Source organism: Carya illinoinensis, chromosome 11 (assembly GCF_018687715.1).
Source record: "Carya illinoinensis cultivar Pawnee chromosome 11, C.illinoinensisPawnee_v1, whole genome shotgun sequence".
NCBI classification, from domain to species: Eukaryota; Viridiplantae; Streptophyta; class Magnoliopsida; order Fagales; family Juglandaceae; genus Carya; species Carya illinoinensis.
This window is the reverse complement of record NC_056762.1, coordinates 34,432,425-34,451,451: the sequence shown is the minus strand read 5'-3', so window position 1 is coordinate 34,451,451 and position 19,027 is coordinate 34,432,425. Positions and strand designations below refer to the sequence as shown.

The 19,027-nt window shown below is 36.4% G+C and overlaps 2 protein-coding genes and 1 pseudogene across 2 annotated transcripts; 1 reads left to right on the top strand and 2 right to left on the bottom strand.

The window, feature by feature from the left end:
* Positions 1-2,091: 2,091 nt before the first annotated feature.
* On the top strand, positions 2,092-7,679 carry LOC122281969 (annotated as a pseudogene).
* Positions 7,680-8,040: 361 nt separating this feature from the next.
* Positions 8,041-10,300, bottom strand: LOC122281971 (probable E3 ubiquitin-protein ligase RHA4A). The gene is made up of 3 exons (XM_043093862.1): positions 9,953-10,300; positions 9,546-9,631; positions 8,041-8,696 (listed from the first exon to the last, which is right to left on the bottom strand). The coding sequence occupies exons 1-3, from the start codon at positions 10,160-10,162 to the stop codon at positions 8,363-8,365; spliced, it is 630 nt and encodes a 209-aa protein (XP_042949796.1). The 5' UTR covers positions 10,163-10,300; the 3' UTR covers positions 8,041-8,362.
* A 3,222-nt stretch (positions 10,301-13,522) lies between these two features.
* Positions 13,523-15,183, bottom strand: LOC122281970 (30S ribosomal protein S6 alpha, chloroplastic). The gene is made up of 2 exons (XM_043093861.1): positions 14,662-15,183; positions 13,523-13,938 (listed from the first exon to the last, which is right to left on the bottom strand). The coding sequence occupies exons 1-2, from the start codon at positions 15,076-15,078 to the stop codon at positions 13,696-13,698; spliced, it is 660 nt and encodes a 219-aa protein (XP_042949795.1). The 5' UTR covers positions 15,079-15,183; the 3' UTR covers positions 13,523-13,695.
* Positions 15,184-19,027: the final 3,844 nt, after the last annotated feature.

The following is a 19,027-nucleotide window of genomic DNA, read 5'->3' as shown; positions in this document are numbered from 1 at the left end:
TGGCAAGTCTGTGTTTGTTTACAGTTTACTACCAAGTAGAAGCAGGGGGCATGACACTATCGAAAGTTAATAGAACTTTAAGATCATGATTTTTCCAGGTCATCTTGATCTGGAAAACTATTTCAAATGTAGTGTATATTTTCCATTTATGATGCATCACCATTTATCATTCACATTGCCATGCATGATGCATCATAAATAACTATATATTCTTCTAGCACAGTGAAACAAGATAATGGAGACAAAACAAGGCCATCAGTTTAAAGGTCACAAACAAATACCATTCAAAGAAAAAATGTCACTACCAAGGCTAGTTTTCTTCCTAGCAACATATATCAGATAGATAGAAAAATGCATGAGATGTTCATTTTAAAATCAAAGACAATAAAATCCAAGACAATAAAGTCAACCAACAGAACTCTTTACATCTTTCAACCCCAAAGTTATCTATCAAATCCGCTCTAGCCATTATAGTTCTAGCACAAGTGGTAGTCTGAAATTGCTTTGCACCTCATTTCATATCAGTTTAAAAACCAATTAACTTAACATTCCTTACAGGTCGACAGAGCAACTCTGTCACAAGTTCATCTGCTACCTGGGTATTACTTTACAATATTAGAATGATTTATGCAAACTCAAGATTATTGCTATCATGAGTTTTAAATTGTTGTCCGATACAAATGGGTAATTTTAATTTCTTAGCTACAATTAAACGTGGGTAAAAAATATTCCCCCAATTATACATATCAAGAAAAGCATCTAATCTTACACGGTATTTCGAATGCAAGCCTTATAGATACCTAGTTGAGATTAAGATTTTTGTCTAAAATTTAATAACTAGAACTAAAGAAAGATAAATGAAAATATAGATCAAAAGATATATATATATATATATATCTTTCTATACCTGGAAGCGGCAGGGGTTCGTTGGCTGATGGACCATGGACGATCTGGAGAATGAGGGGCGGCGGGGGTGAGTGCGGGTTGATCGGCGTAGGGGAAAGTGAGAAAAGGACGCCGATGAGCTATGGGCAACAATGGGGACGTGCCGTGGAGGTGGCGGCGCAGAGTGCTATTCTAGAGAGAGAAACAGAGAAGAGAATGGAAAGGAGAGAGATCTGAGAGAGGAAGAGTCAAAACGAGAGAAATGTGTGGCGTCGTATTGAGTGTGTCGCGGCGTCTGTGGTAGCCGTTGAGAGAGAGAGAGAGAGAGAGAGAGAGAGAGAGAGAGGGTTTTCGATTTGGGGGGTGAGGGAATACGTTGTCTGGAGAAAGGGGAAGAGAGCAAAAACCTTGTAACCGGCCGGTCAAAGGATTGTGGGAGTCGAGTCAAAGTAATCGGTACACGCATCTCACTCTTTTCACTTTAGGTTATTTTTAACATAAAGTATTTTTCACAAATTATTACTCGTAGGCACGTTTTCAGTGGCAAAACGTCTATTTTTTTCCCACGAACAGGTTTAGTGTCATAAAGTAATTAGTATTTGCCACGGATGTTTCTCTTAGAAAAAAAAATCATAAGAAAAACTGAAATTTCTTGTAGTGTTGAGAGGTTGGTTGTGGGAAGAGAGGTATATAGGTATGCATATGTCACTATGGAAGCCTACAATCCACTGTGCCGCCATATATAATCATGGACAAGAAGAGCAGGAGGGAAGGTCCTGGTTTGATCAGGGAAAGGAAGCGAAATCCCTACTTGATTCTTCAGCAATTGCAGGAGGAAAAGCTCTGAGAGGCTCTTAAGGAAGCATCTGAGACCAGTTCCCTCTCGAAATTTCAAGATATTGATTCCTCAGAGCCTTCCAACCAAGTGGATGGTGGTCTCGGGTGCTCTAGATCCCTTGCTCGCCTCCATGCGTAGAAAGAATTCTTGTGTGCCATAGCTCTCCCGGCGGAGCAAAGCTTTAGCTCCCGCTAGGCTTAATTTTTTTTTTTTTTTTTTTTTCACAATATTTTTAATACTTTTAAATATTTAAAAAAATAAAAAAAATCACAATAATATTAAATAACTTTTTTTAATCACAAAAAAAAAAAAAATACGGCCGTATCACTAACTTTATTCTAAAAAAAATACTTTAAAAAATAAAAAATTTACGCTGTCGGTAGAAATGTGTCCTACACCTTTCAAAAACAATGTTTTCGCGAAGTGCAAAGTTGCTTTACCATATTGATGTAAATAGCTGACGCAAAGTGGCTAGGGTTGGAAAGGTATATATCTGTAGCACGCCACTTATCCTTACCGTCACTCCTCTAGTATTGCTGTACACCACCAAAAGACATGGATCAGAGCCTGAATTCCTTTCCCTCGCGTGCTCCTCTTCTTCACAGGCTTAGACCTGCACGTCGCACAGCCTTCAACCGCATGTTTGCTGCAGTTTACTTCTGTGCCATCTTAGTGCTGCTCTATCTCCATGCACTTAAGCTCATCCACTCCACCACCTTCACATCCTTCATCATCTCCCTCTCATTCCTCGTCTCCGATACTTTTCTTGCTTTCTTGCGGTTCACTCGTCAGTGTTTCCTCATGACCATTGTTTATCGCAATGAATATCTTGAAAACCTTGATAAGACACTACTCTTGAAGAAATCTTCTTCGGACTTTCCAGCGTTGGACGTCTTTATATGCACCGCCGATCCATACAAGGAGCCACCGATGAGACTAGTGAGCACGGTCTTGTCCGCCATGGCTTATGATTATCTGACGGAGAATATTTCAATTTATGTATCGGATGATGGGGAATCGCAGGTAACACTCTTTGCTTGCATGGAAGCTGCTAAATTTACCATTCTGCAGGAAGAATAATATAATAAAGAGAAGTCCAGGAGCATATTTTGCAACAAATCACTCTTCATGTTCCTCTCATACAAAGGAGATTCAGGTAATACAAGTAGGCAAACATTTATTAAATTATATTTATTCTTAAATAAATTTTAAAATAACATTTTTTTTATAATTGTTTTACCATATATATTTGTACAAAATTAAAATTGATTTTACACCCTTAGACTAGTGGTAGAATAGCATAATGGCCGCCAGGGATAAGTACTTACCTATCCACGATTTATTCCATCCTACAATAATTGTCGTTTCTAGTTTGTCTTGCTTATTTTGGACGTTTTCAATCATATTGAATACGAAAAAACGTTATATTGGACGTCCATTAATGTCATCTATTATGTTTCTTATGGCTAATTATATGACATTTATGACTAATATAATATATATATATATATATATATATATTTAGTAATGTTAAATCAGCATAATAAATGGGGGCCATTAATCCCACTTAATTAATGTGTAATATGAAACACTCTTTTCTTTTTTCACAAACAATGCGATTCAATTTAGACATTAATCAATGCCTCAACTGTTGATTAATGTTGATCATAATGATCATGATCATCCCTTAATTTCCATGTATTTCAATTCTCTACTTTATATTGAGACATTCTGTGTCTGATTTTTTTGAGTTAGTGGGATTATCTCATTGAAAAACGACTACCCACATGATGATTAGTTTATTAATTAATTACTCCTCTTGTTCTCAACGTACCATATCTTCTATATATAAAAAGTGTGTATGAAACGGAAAATCTTGTTTTAACGGTTTTTCTTGTTTTTCCGTTAAAGTTAACACCGTTTGTTTTAACGGTTTTGCACATAAAATGAAGACATAAATGTTAAGAGATATAGCATTCAATGTTGTTATATGATTTATTAATCTCAATAATTATAATACTTAATAGTTTATATAATAATAAGTAATTAAAGATTAGTTATTATATTTTTCTCTTTCTCCCTAACATATACACGTGTATTAGGTGCATAAGACGTGAATCCCTAAGTATAATATAAGTGTATTATACGTTTCATTAACTCAAATTATTGAGTATTCCAAATTTAAAAATCTCATATAATATATAATACAAGTGTGTTTAATCAAATTGTTTTTTTTTCCCATGGTAGTAGGACGTAGCTTCCGCTAAGTCATATTCCATACGTGGGCTTGCCATGATAGGTACGTGACAAAGGCCGTGATCCTTGAGCTAATCAAGAAAGAGTAAATTCGGCCAACAATTTCAAAATATATTTTATGATTTATATATATGCTATATATAGAAAATATTATACCACAAATTTTATAAAAAGATTATGTTTTAACTTTATGTTGTCCCTGATCGACTCAACCAACAGCAAAATAAGAATTTCAATGTTGTCTTTATTGATTGTCTACAAGATGACATAAATTGATGAATTATAATACAAACATCAAATGACACATATTTTGAACTACCGTTTGTGTTAGACTTTTATTAAATTTTTCGTATACATCTTTGCTAAAATTATAGATGTTATAAACATGTATTGGATTATATGATACTTTGAACTAATTTTTTTATTTTCTCCAATATGCCTTAAATTATTAAGTGATATCAATAATTTTTATAAAATATATATTATTTTTTACAAATAATCATTTCATAAAATTAGACAAACGTGCTTTGCACGTTACTCCCACCTAGTTATAGAAAATATACGAAAGCATGAAAGAAAGGATAGAGAACGTCCTTGAGACTGGGAAAGTTGGTGAAGAGTATATCACTGAGGAGTTAGAGCGCAGGGCTTTCAGCAAATGGACAGATCATGGATTCACCCGTCCACATGATCATCCCACTGTCATTCAAGTACGTACATTTATCCTATTTATTTAATTCCTAAATATTTATTGAAACTAAATCAACATTGAATGGTCAATCAGGGAAAAAAAAATAGATTCAACGTTAAGGCGCGCCCTCCTTTGTCCGAACTCAAACTAAAGGAACCAACAAAGAGGGAAAAATTAACGTGCATAGTCCAAGGGCTTTTACATATATATATATATATATATATATTCCTTTTGTGTGTGTGTGATTATTTTCATATATATTGGCTTCAACCATGGGCAGGTCTTATTAGAGAGTGGCAAAAACAAAGACGTGACCAACCATTTGCTGCCAAACCTCATCTATGTCTCTAGGGAAAAGAGCAGGACTTCATCCCACAATTTCAAGGCAGGTGCCCTCAATGTTTTGGTAAGCTTTTCTGTATATGCACCAAAATGCTCCACAATATTATTTCATGTTAACAGTTTTTTATCATTAATTTTCATGTATTTCTAATTATATTTTCTCTTTTTCATCATGCATATATTGAAGCTTCGAGTGTCAGCCACCATGACCAACGCACTCATAATTCTCAACTTGGATTGTGACATGTATTCTAATGACCCACGAACACCTCTTCATGCATTGTGTTACCTATTAGACCCTAAACTCATGTCCCAATTAGCATATGTTCAATTCCCTCAAATCTTTCATGGAATCAACAAGAACGATACTTATAGTTGTGAATATAAATGAGTGTTATGTTCTAATCCCTTGGGATTGGACGGAATGTTGGGCCCTAATTATGTCGGAACCGGTTGTTTCTTCAACCGGAGAGCTTTCTTTGGCGGCCCGTCAACCATTGTGCCCCTGGAGATCCCTGAACTTGGCCCCGACAGTATTGTTGACAAGTCCATCCAAATCCAATCCCAACCAGTTTTGAAATTGGCACATAAGGTTGCTGGGTGTAACTATGAGTACAAGACCAAATGGGGTTATGAGGTAAGCCTTTTCTTATTATTTAGCATTATAATGTTATTTAGTAGCTTTGATCAATTATGTAAAAAAACTAGAGATTTGAGCATATTTTATCTGGACTAAGTCTTATCCTCCGGTGCATAGTTGAAACCTTTAAACTTACTCAGAAACAAAAACTTTTACCTTTTTTTTTTAACTTTTTAATTGATTTTAATCACACTAGTCATACTAGTAATGAAGGTGATTTGATCAAAGTCAGAATCTTAAGAAGTAAAAGGTTTAAAAATGCTAAATAAACTAATCTATACAAATGGTAAACCGCAAGCTATTTCAGTACTTAATCGTGCAACTCATTGAAAAAAAAAATTACCATTTATCTCACATGGTTTCAATCACCAATTAAACAATCTTGGAAAGGTCTTAGGCTTTTCTCATTGTCTCTCATATAATTGAAAATGAATTGATGATTAACATTAGTTGAGAAAGACAATTTTTGAAAGAGATAGATGCATCATGTAGATTTTACAATATTCAATACAACACGTGTAGAACTTTCTGGCAGTATGAACTCTAGATATGTATTTAATACCATATATATTTCTCTTTGTATTCATCCAAACAACCATGAATCTCAATCCACTTAATTGTATGCTAATATAACAAGATATCTGTGGAGCATTGGAAATCAAAAGGACAATTATAGTCTGAATTAGAATAAATGGATTGGCTGTACAAATTGAATATATAGGTGGGCTTCAGATATGGATTACTGATAGAGGACTTCTTCACGGGGTTTCAGCTACGATGCGAGTGATGGAGGTCCATATTTTGCAACCCTAAGAGGCCAGCCTTTTTGGGTGATGCACCAATCAGCCTCATTGATGCCCTAAACCAAGTCCAGCGATGGAGCATCGGTACTCTACATGCTTATTTCTCTAGTTTCAGTCCCTTAGCCTTCGGTACTAGATCTTTGGGCCCTCTTATGGGACTGGCCCACACTCATTATTGTTTATGGCCCACCTGGTTTATTCCACTCACCCTCTATGCGTTCCTCCCCCAACTATCCCTTCTCCATGGTTTTCTGTAGTTCCAAATGTATGATTTTTACAGGTTATAGATTTTTTTAATTTCTTACTTAGCTATTAATAAAGACTGTTTTGATGAGTGGTGAAAGATTACAAGCACATTTCCATATATAGCTTTTGAACTTTAAGAAATTTGCATGGTCAAGCTTTCGAAGATTAAGTCTCTTGTTTTATTATTCTACCTTTCATCCATTTAGGTTTGTCTTATTGGTGAAAACATATTGCAGTTATCAGAGCCAAGTTTTATCTTGTATGTGTTTCTTTTCCTTGGAGCTTATGGACAAGATCTCATTGAATTTTTGATAGAGGAAGGAACAGTTCAAAAGTGGTGGAATGATCAGAGAATGTGGGTGATAAGGGGGCTCTCAGCCTTTGGGTATGGATGCCTCGAGTTCTTCCTCAAATGTTTAGGCATTTCCACATATGGTTTTGGTTTGACTAGCAAAGTGATTGATGATGAACAAAGCAAAAGATATGGACAAGGTATGTTCGAGTTTGGAGCCTCATCAAACATATTTGTGCCTCTAATAACGGCAGCCATTATCAATTTGGTATCATTTCTTATGGGGTTTCTACAAGTTCTAAAAGGTAGCAAAATGGAGGGTTTGTTTCTGCAGATGTTCTTAGCAAGTTTTGTAGTGCTGAATGCCTTGCCAATTTACGAAGCCATGGTCTTGAGGAATGATAAAGGAAGAATACCATTCAAAACTACTGCAACTTCCACATGTCTAGCTTTGGCTCTTTATGGGCTTGTTTCTCTTCCTCTTAGGAATCGAAATTAGCTTATTTGCTTTTTACTGTCTATATTATTCTTGCTCTTATATATATGAGTGGAACACTGTATAATTTATCTGTAACCTTTGGCAAATTATATAGGCCAACATTTGTGCTATGCGGTTGTGAGAGCTGAAAATAAGCAGAAGTCGAATGTCTTGTGAAAAAGGAAATGGGATTTAGAGCTCTTTTCATTCCATCTTACTACTATTTTGCATTTATGCTAATGGGTGGCGGCGTATGAGGAATACATGCGCATCATTTTAGAGCACCAACTCTACCCAAAGGATCGGCGGCTTAGGAGTCCTCAAGCTTGCTTCTTCGGGTTGGTTGGAAAGTTGCAAATTGATTTTTTTTTTTGTCCTCAAGCTTGCTTCTTGGGGTTGGTTGGAAAGTTGCAGATTGATTTTTTTTTTTTAAACCTTGGGGCCAGAGGGATGAATGACTGGGAGAGAAAAGGAGAATTGGATCGCCACACTCTTTTATTTCTATTTGATCATTGGTGAATTATTGAAAGTATTAAGTTAGAAAAATGTGTCCTTGAACACATTCTAGTTTTGCCTGTTCTAATTTTGCTATCTTTTTTTATTTATTCAAGTTCCTACAACCAAAAAGAGTCCAAGACAACTGTGACATGGCACTGGCAGCCTTTTTTCAACTCTTAAGATGGAAAGGCAAATTACACAAACCTCTAATGAGGTTACCCAAACAATTCCGATCATTACTCTGTCTTCCTACCACTAACATCAACCGCCTTCAAAAATGTTGGAAAAGCAACAAAACATCAATACCGATTCTTGATTACGAACTATCCCATTCTCCTTGCAAATGGTCACGTCAGGTAATCTGCCAGAATCTATCAAGACGCTAGATGATCCTCATTCAATAGCTATCAGACTGTGATCTCTCGATAAATTAGGGATGTTTGACATAGCACCGTCTTCTTGTTGTTGTTGTTGTTGTTGCTGTTCTGATGATTGAGTCGATGGGGTGTGGTTAGAAGTTGTGCTATCTTGCTGGAGGGGCTCCGATATACTTGGTGGATCAGGAGGATTGTGAAGTTTTGTGGGGATGACCAAGCATCTACAAAGTGGACAAGTTGAGTTTGAGTGCAGCCAGAGATGGATGCATTCAATATGAAACACATGCTTGCATAGTGGAATTTGGAGCAACTCTTCTTTGATCTCGAACTCTCCAAGGCAAACAGAACATCTGTGAAAAAAATATAGCAGAAATTTCCTTAGTTCGGTTCCACTTTCACCTTAATTGGCATATTGCAATGCAAACATATAATTTGAGATCCATGAGCAGTCCAGATTTGGATAGACTTTATGTTAGTGAAGAAAATCCGTCTTCCTGATCATACGATCCAGGTTCAGAAACGCGCAGCAAACATGGGATAATCAAATGCAACGTGACGTGGGGACACAGGCAAGCACGAATGTCACAAAGAGTCGGGTAAAACTTCAGAGGCAAAAAACCTGTCGATTGTGCTTCTAAAATAAGTTGTTCTTAGCCAGATAGGCTACTATTTCTGTAGAATATTGAATACCAAACACCCAGTTTTCTTTTAAGCTTTAGTCACTTTAATCAACTCCAAAAACGTCATATCTCATATATTCTACTTCCTATTCAATCATGTTCAGAGGGACTCTTTTTGAGAAAAACAGTTGATGTCATTAGAGATTCTAAACGGGAGGTTAAAAAAAATGTAAGTTCAATCTATCTAGACGTTTTGGGCCATAATTGGTTACAGGAACAACTGGATGAATCTGAGGGGTTTCAAGGATGTCTGTCTTGTTCCGAGTCCATCTGTGAAGTTCATAAAGGAGAAACTTTATTAGTGGTCAATCTCTATAGTGAACTGGGCTTTTCGAATTGATGGATGTGATACACCTCCATCAAGTGCACGTGTTGTAGGGCATAATAATTGATTAAAGACCGCATTACTGCAACAGCAAGAGTTTGGCTAAAGTCTAAACGTACGCATATTTGGATCAAAACTAAAAGGTAAATTGGATTGGAAAGGAAGAAGGAGAGGAGACAGTAAAAAGAACATACTGCGATTCCCTAGTCCTTAATTCCTCCTCGAATAAGATTGGTGAAAGCTTCTCCTTGATATTTCCCTTCAAACCCACTTGACAAGGCTGTAGAGAAAATAAAAAATGAAGAAAGATAAAATTTGATACATATTGGATTAAGAAAGACTAGCTATCATCTAATCTGTGAAAAACTTTCATAAAGAACAGTCAAAGCACTGTAAAATTGTGTATGATTAAGTATTAACTGCACATTGATGATCTGCATATACAATAAATATCTTATTTTTGGGTACTTGAAGTTCAAACAAAACAACACAACTCATTGACATGAAAAACCTCCAGTCTCCATAAAACGCCCCCCGCCGCCCGCCCTCAGCCGGGGGGGGGGGGGGGGGGGGGTGGTGGAGAGAGAGAGAGAGGACTTACGGAGGCAAAAGAACTAGCAGGATTAGAACTTGTTGGAAGCATTGGTGGAGGAGATGAGAGACTGGAAGACCTTCTCTTGAGGTAGAACAAGTAAAACAGCAGAAGGAGAATAATGGAAAAAAGGATCGGAATTGAGAATATGAAAGCCTGATAAAGTTTTAGTTGAACGGCCTGAGAAAGGTGTGGGTCAGGAGTTTGAGGAAAACCCATCGAGTCCAAGACACAGGAGGGCTATCAAGGTTTTGTTGATTGTATTTATGGAGAAAAAGCTTCCTCCGTGTTCTTTACGCACACACTTGAGAGAGAGAGAGAGAGGTACTAAAGATTTCTGGTGGATTTGGAAGCTCATTAACAATTGTAACTTTGTTAACAAAAAATGAGCAAACAAAGACCTTTTGAGATCATTTTCACATGATGGTATATATTCTCTCCTTTCCATGATGGGACGAGCCCATGATACTCCACTAAATTCTAGGCCCTCAGACCAAGCATTAAGGCTCCATGCATCGGCCACCATAATCATGAATTATTTCAGTGCTTAGACTAATGCTAAACATAATTGATATACACAGAAATGAGAATTGCTTTGATATATGATACAGGGAAAAAGACTCAGATAAAGCAATTGCGAACTGTAGAAATTCTGCAGATTTTTTCTCTCTTGCCGAGAGTTTGCTGGAAAAGTTCTAACCTGCAAACAACTTTGTGAACCTTTGTGTTAGGTCTCTCCTGATTTAGGTCAAAGATTATGGATGGATTATTCTTATTCAATGTTGACATGTCAAATTAAAGCATTTTGTAGTTAGCAAGGTGGGTTTAAGTCAACTTCAAGAAATGGGCAGCATTTCTACCTTAGATATTTTGGTTGGTGTCAGCATGCATGTATGTTTCTCCATGGAAGGTTTCATGGAGTTATATCTGCCAACCTCACTTCCTAAATGCTAAGTGTCCAGAAAGTGTCATTTCACTGCAAACCAGTTTATGTAGGGGAAAAGCAAAATAAAATAACAACCAGTTTACATATCCTACCGAGTTCATTTAATGGTGAGGGAAACAAAAGAAAGACACGGAGGTACCCTAACACTTCGAGTGGCTATTGGGCCAAGCTGTCCTTTTCCTCTTGTCTATAATTATATAATCAAAGAACCCATTTTGCTTAAAAATGAAAGGAAATATTCGGTAATTCATTGCACTAAAATGATGATGTTTTTCCTTTTAAACTTTTAATCATTACATAAAATATCGGATCCGTCACTGATTAGGCATCAATAAAGCATGATTAACGAGTGCTCATGTACGTGTATGGTCCACGCTTTCTTTAATTCATCACTAATCAGCCACTCAAAAAAAATTTGTTTAAATTAATATCATCAAAAGTTTAATAATCTCGGAGTTTCTCTATATCAATCACTCATTTTTATAATTTCTAATTATCGTCATCTCGCAATACAAAATACTAAATACATGAAATATTTAATTAAATAAAAATAAAATGTAGAGTGAAGTTTAAATTTAAAAGACGAATGATTTATCTTATCTTTTTCTAGAAAGGAAATCAACTGTCAGAGCAAGTATTGTGAAATGGTTTTCAAATGCAAAGCATATAGTATTGTGTCTCATGTGCAAAGTCATTTAACAAAAACAATTTAATTAAGCATTAGTGCCTCTAAGTATCGTAGTGTACAAGACTTGAGTCCAACATCTACTTTATGGTCCTACTTGGTGCAACTTTCCTTAAGAAACTTCTCCGGGATGCAGTTTGACGTTCGAGTGTCCCTTGGCTCAACCGAGGAGATCTCACTGTTGTTGGTGGATTGTGAAGCAAGCTCTCTATCAGAAAGTGCGTATGATTTCGAACTGAGCAATTTATCAGATTCTAGCGATTGAAAAATGCTTATGCTAAGTTCACATATCTATTTTAAATGAACAAAGTTCTCCCACTTTTTATTTCTAGTACTCCAAAGAAGTTAGACAATTCTGGAAAATTTTGTCTTTACAGTACAAAAGGTGAACCCAATTGCTATCATATATATTAGATGGCAGCTGATAATAAAACCAAAACATGTTATGGCTGGAAGTCATATATCCTTGGAGGCTGACACTATAAACTGTGATCTCATGATTTAGTTTAATTATATTATAGGAAAATGCTATAGACACAAAGGGATCTCACACGCTGATGTGGCTAGCTAATAATGTGCCAGATGTTCTTTTCTTTTTTTTTCCTTCCTCCCCCTTATCTCCCTGTGCCTTTCCACTCCCCTCCTCCCTCGTGCCTCTCTGTTCCCCCTCCCCGCACCAACCATGGTGGTCGGGGACCACCTCAGGGTGGACAAAAGCCACCAGTGGTGTAAGCAGTATCGTCCGGTGGTTAGAGTGGTACATCACAAGTCGCGAAGTGGAGATGCATGGGGTGGTGGCGGCGTGGCTAGGGTGGTTGCAGCATGCGTGGTCGACGGGCGTTGACCGGTGTCCAGGGTGGTCAACGATCCAGTGGCTAGGGTGGTCGGGAACTGCCGGCGCAGGGAGGAGGGGAGTGGAGATGCGCAAAAAAAAAAAAAAATTGACACATGGCATACTAATAGTATACCACATCAATATGTGGAATCCCTTTATGGAATTCCTTTGTGGCTCTAGCAGCCCTCTTAATTATAATTAAGTGGAAGTGGTTTTATGAGTAATGCTTGCCAAGAAGGTGGAGGATTATTTTTCACAATGGCTATAGATCAAGAAGATCAAGAAGATCAGAAGACTTGCCTTGTGGGAGGCTTTAGTTTTATCGGTAGGGTATGCAGGCAGGGACAATTTTGGTGGATGATGACTCGTCTGAACAAGATAACCCAGAAAGTGAAACCAAAGATATGCGGATCATGGGATTACCCAAAAAGAAATATCAATAAAATATGGGTGAAAGGGTATAACGCAATTGGCCGATCTCATGCCAGAAAGACTCCGAGGTTTGCGTATGCTGGGTTACAAACAGAACAATACATTAATCAAAGAATGGAAAGAGCAATAACATTGAGTCTTGATTCAATCACGGGAAAATTATGGAAGAAATCCTAGGTGCCCGTGAATTTCCCCTTTTTTCTCTCGTGTTTCAATAATTTTGCATGGCATTTTTCTCTTTTAGAAGCACTGTAAGAGATGTTCCAACTTTAGTACAAGAGCCTTGTAATTAACTTATATGAATGGTTCGAAATTGACACAACCGAACAATGAAGGGAGATTTAATGAGAACCAGTTCATAGAGGCCAAAGAACACTACTTTAGATGACTATGTAACAGTGAAAATAGTGCATTCCAAATATATTTAAAGCGTTATGCTGCTCACAAGCTGGCCTCAATTGTTATCCTCAGTTATCCACGTCAATTATGTGAATAGTACTATAGTGTGTGAGTAAGCGGATTTCCAAATAAATTTTTATTTAACCAAAAACAAAAGAGAAAAGCTAAACCCACTGAGAATCCATCCTGAGGACCTAAGAATCCATTCCGAGGATAACAGAGAAGCAAAGCAGATGGATGTAAAATTTCCAAATATATGATCATGTATTGCACATCCACAGCTTCTAGCACCTGCATAGATTTTCTATTGCCATTAATCCAACTATATTACAGAAATTAAAAATCTCAAGGAGAAGGAACAGAAGGTGAGATGCATGGCCAATGAGATTACATCGTGCATACAAGTTTTTCTTTCCTAACAATCTTCCTCTGAAATCCAAAACAAACAATTCAAATTAAACCAATTTCCTCTTCCTTATCTTGAAACTCATTGATCGGATAACTTCATCATCTCGTTTTAGTGTCTGCTCAAGAATTGCCAGGGACTCGGGTTTTGTGAAGTAGGTGAAGAGAAGATAGATACCATCCAAGTAAGTATTAGTCTCCCCAGCTTTGTTTTTCTTCTGAATGCTATAGGCCAGTGGAATGACCCCTCTGTTGAATACCTCCACATACATGCCACCCCCAGCAACAAGCAACTGGAAAACTCGGCACAATTATCAAATTAGATGGTGCTTACCCAGAATCCCAAATGTAAGAAGAAATTGAAGAATTCATAAGAAGCAGCTCTAGTAAGACCTCGTTATGCTTCTTCAAGACATTTAAAAATTAAAATCCATGGCCATATTTTGCCCAAGAACTTACCTTTCCCAGGTCCTCAAGCATCATTCTTCCATTTCACTTTGGAAAAAAGTCTTGCTGGTTTTTAAAAATCATGGTCTGAATAGAGGATGAATGTTAAACCTCGGTTTGGTTGGTTTACCCAGACATCCTAGAAATGTTAAACCTTAACTTCATCCATGGTAGACCAACAGAATGTTCAAACCATATTTCTCACAATCTTAACAATGTTAGCATATATCTTTTTTATCAGAGGTTGCATCGATCATCGGAAGAAGAATTAGGCGAAAAATTAGGATATATTCTGTGAGAATAAAATTTCCATCGAAGAGAAGCAAACAACGTTAGCATATGTTAACTCGAAAATTATACAGAAAGCCAGTCTTTCTTATCAGCATAAGTAATCGCACCAATGAGCAATGTTCCAGTAGTTTATAAGTTTCTACTAAAATATTTACAAGAATTAATTTTAGTAATTTATAAGTTTCCACCAAAATATTTACAAGAATTAATTTGCTTGTAAGTGTGCAAATTAATGTAATGCGATAACAATTAAAAAAAACGCTTCTTTTTTTGTTTACCTCCTCGTACTTCTGGGTGAGTGCGAGTCTTTCATCCTCGGACATGTCGGGCCTGAGGACCACCATGGTCTCGTATTGACGGAGGCCCGGTGGGCACTGAGGCGCCTCCTTTTCCTCGACATCCGTAATCACCGGACCTGGCGGGGATGGCGGGTCTTCATCGGACCCGAACCCGCCTTCGAAGAACGAACCAGAAAAGTCCAAGGTTTGGGCCTTGACACAGAAACCGACGTCTCTTCTGATCCGGCAAAAGAAAGGTGATTTGGGTTTGATGGAAGGGCAGGCCCTGAGGCCGACGCTGTGGGAGAATGAGACGGCGGGAGGACATGGAAATTGGCCAAGAGGAGATTGTAAAAATGGAGGATTGGAGGGACATTGAGGAGGGATGAGCGTGGAAGTGAGGGCGGAGGACGCCATTGGCACTGAGGTTGAGCTCCGTTTTGGAACCCGGAAGGGGTTGCGTCTTGGAGTCTGGGATACTGTGTCTGCGCTAACCGGATGGGGGGCTAATAGATAAGGGAGATTTCCACGCACCGATGCACATGTTATAAAACTACACCAGCTTTCGTGCCTTTTGCCGTTTACATATTATTCTAAACGGCACGAAGGAAGTTGTCGTTTATTACCGTACTATTTACGTCTGTAGACTCCGAACTTCTTTTTTTTTTTTTAATAATCTCCCCACGAATTTTTTTATAGGAAGATAATATTTTATTCATTAACAACCACAATTACGTCAAGGATTCAAATCAAATAATCAATGAAATACACTCTAAAAATTATCTCCATCAAATTACCAAATCATCTAAATATAAGGTAGATTTTGTCAATGTGTGAGCTATTTTATTAGCCAATTGACGTTTATATTGGATGGAACATCTTGGGAGCATCTTCATCATAATCCTTGCATCATAAACAATATTTCCCCTCAAAGACCTTGACTCAACTATCTCAAGCAATTCATTTACTATAAACAATGAATCACTTTCAATAATTAATTCATAAATACCTATGAGAATACATATTTGTAATCCTTTCAAAATAGCAAGAAGTTCAACTTCCATGGAGTCATTCACTCCATTTTCTTTCTTACTTTCAGCCATGATTATTTCACAGGATTCATTTCTTAGCATAACACACACCTGCTCTATTATGATCCTTAAAAATGGCCCTATCTACATTCAACTTCAGTGTACCTTGAGGAGGAGCCTACCAACTACAACTTATTAGCTTTCTGGTTTGTTTCTGATCACTAGCCTCTTTGTAGTCTTTAGCCAATATCAAAGCATTCTCAATTACTTGGTCTGTTGTCAAGATCTTATCTTAAAAAATCTTTTGGTTTCTTCTATGCCACATGCTCCAAGTTATAAGAAAAAACAAGTCAAGATCTCCTTGTTTACCTCTATTTATCACCTTCATAGCAATATGCATCAAATCCACCTTAGTGTATTTCTTCTACTTGGAAGCCCATTTCTGCAGGCTCTCCATGCAAAAGTTTTGACTCTATTATGCACTTTCATTCGCCAGAGTTTCCTCCATAGCTTCCTCTGATCTTCTATATTTGAACCCTTTGCTTCTTGCTTAGACTGCTTCTAAAAGAGATCATAGACACTCTTTACATTGAAAGTCCCAGACTTCTCATACTCCCAAATGATATAGTTAGTGTGACGACCCAAAATTCCGTTTGGGATTGGACGGACATTTGAAGCGTCGAGACATGCAACACAAGATTACCTGCCCCCGTTCATGACATATAAGATGCAATGTTCTTAACATGCATCTAACATTATGCAATATTCGCAGCGGATAATTTTTTTCTTTAGCAATATTATGCACCAAATTGAAAATATCTCAAATGCTTAAAACATACTTCATACATAAAGATCCATTAAACAGATCACAACACTAGTCCAAAATGGTTATGATCCAAAAAGTACTATAGATGCAACTTCATCGTACAAGTAGTAATTTACGTTAACTACTATATAAACATTGACGTCGCACCGTCGCTTAGTCAACTATGTCTAGTTGATCAGCTCCTGATTCTCCTTCAGGTCCTGTAACAAGATCTACCATTCGGGGGGAATAGTAGTTGGGACTACCAAAGTGATATTTGATTACAAATCTCAGTAAGTTAACAAAAAACTTTCACACAAGCTAATGATGCATGGATGACAGTAAAAACATAAATGCATAATCAAATTCATAAGTAATTAAAGCATAACTTGGCGTACAACATAACATAATTGACATAACTTAAATTGAAACATGAACTGAACTTGACTTGACATGAACTTAATCTGAAACTTAACTTAGCATGAACTTGCTCTGAAACTTGAATTGACATGAACATAATATGAAGCTTAACTTATCATGAACTTGTTCTGAAACTTGACTTAACATGAACGTGATATGAAACTTGACTTATCATGAACTTGTTCTGAAACTTGATTTAACATGAAAAATACATACTCCACAGTTGTTGTGGCTCCATGTATTCTACGTGTAAATACATACTCCACAGTTGTTGTGGCCCCATGTATTCTACATGTAAATACATACTCCACAGTTGTTGTGGCCCCATGTATTCTACACAAACTTGACTTAACATGAAAAATATATACTCCACAGTTGTTCTGACCCCATGTATTCTACGTGTAAATACATACTCCATAGTTGTTGTGGCCCCATGTATTCTACGGAAACTTATTCTTTAACTGCTTAAATACATACTCCACAGTTGTTGTGGCCCTATCTACGTGTCACAATTGCTGTGTCTCACGTAGTGTATGCATCACAATTGCTGTGACCCCATACATGAGTAATCAAGATGAAACGTGACTGGAATACGAAAGGACTGAAGTCCTGACGTAACATAACGTGACTTGAACATAACTTGAAATACATGACCAACTTGAGATAGAAATATTTCGTAACATGGCATAACATATAATAGACAACATATTTAACATGACATACTTGCAACAGTGAATATTACATGACTTGACATACATGTAATAGATGGCATACTTAGCATGATGTACTTGTAATGTACAGCAATACATGACAGAATATATTATGTAACAGATAAAAACTGATGACAGAATAAATTCTGTATAACAAAAAATTATGTGATGACTTGGCATGGCATGACATATATTATAATATACATACATACACTGTAGTTCCTTTACTTAAGTTAAAAGCTAACTTATCTCGATCTCCGCGTTTCTTATAAAACCTCAAGCACGATCACGAAGAACTGTAATTAGTGATTCTAAAAGTTAGCACTAAATTACTAATAACTTGAAATATGGAAAATACTAACTTAAAGAGTAAAATTTCAATTTTACTCTCTACATGTAGAAAAATGACCGTTTTACCCATAATTTAAGGATTTTGCATACTAACTCTAAAAGTCACCAAAATTTACATGCCTCATGTAAATTTTATCATCAACTCAAATATCAATTTAGAAGAATTTAAAACTAATCACAACTATTAAAACTCCATAGGGCCGAAATTCTCATATGCTATTTCCATTGATTTTTGTTTCCAACTTGTTTTGATCAACCTTTTGATCTATGACTTATAAATATGTGATCTTTAAACCAAATCATCACATGGTTTAAAAAGATGTCCTAAAACATATATAAGCTTCTAATTCAAGATCACATGGTTAAAAATTAACCAAAACATAAATTTAACCAAGAACATCCACACTTTGGCTTATTTGAATATCTTTTTGCATAAAATTTCATATCTTTGAAACTAACATCAAATATCTTCAAAATAATAATATAACATGTATATAAGATGCTTAGGATCCTCCAATAAAATTATCAAAGTCATTAGAATAGGTTTAGATCACCAAAGAGTTAAACTTTCTCAAAACAGAAACTGTTTTTCCTCTTCCAGTTTCTAAGTTTCTAAATCTAAGAAAATATTTCATCAAAACCTTTAATCATGCAAAAATCCTCAACCAATAGTCATATATACATGTTAACAATACTCCATAAAAATTTCGGACCAATATCTATCCATTAGTTTGGTCAAAAACTCCAAACTATAACATATTCTCCAGTTTATCTTCCAAAATGACATTTTTATAGTTTATATAATATTTTACTGACCAAATGATTTTCAAATGGGACAAATAAGATATCTACGTAAACTAGACTAAAAAAGGAACAACTTATATGAAGGAGATTTTATGATAAAACACTTACAAAAGCTTCGAAATGGGCATGCAAAAGAACTCCTAAAAGCTGTCCGAGAGAGAGTGTTTGATATTCTTTTAATGGAAAGTATAAATGAAAATAATTTCGTGGGGAGAGGTGGCTGGAGATACTTATGGAGGAGATAT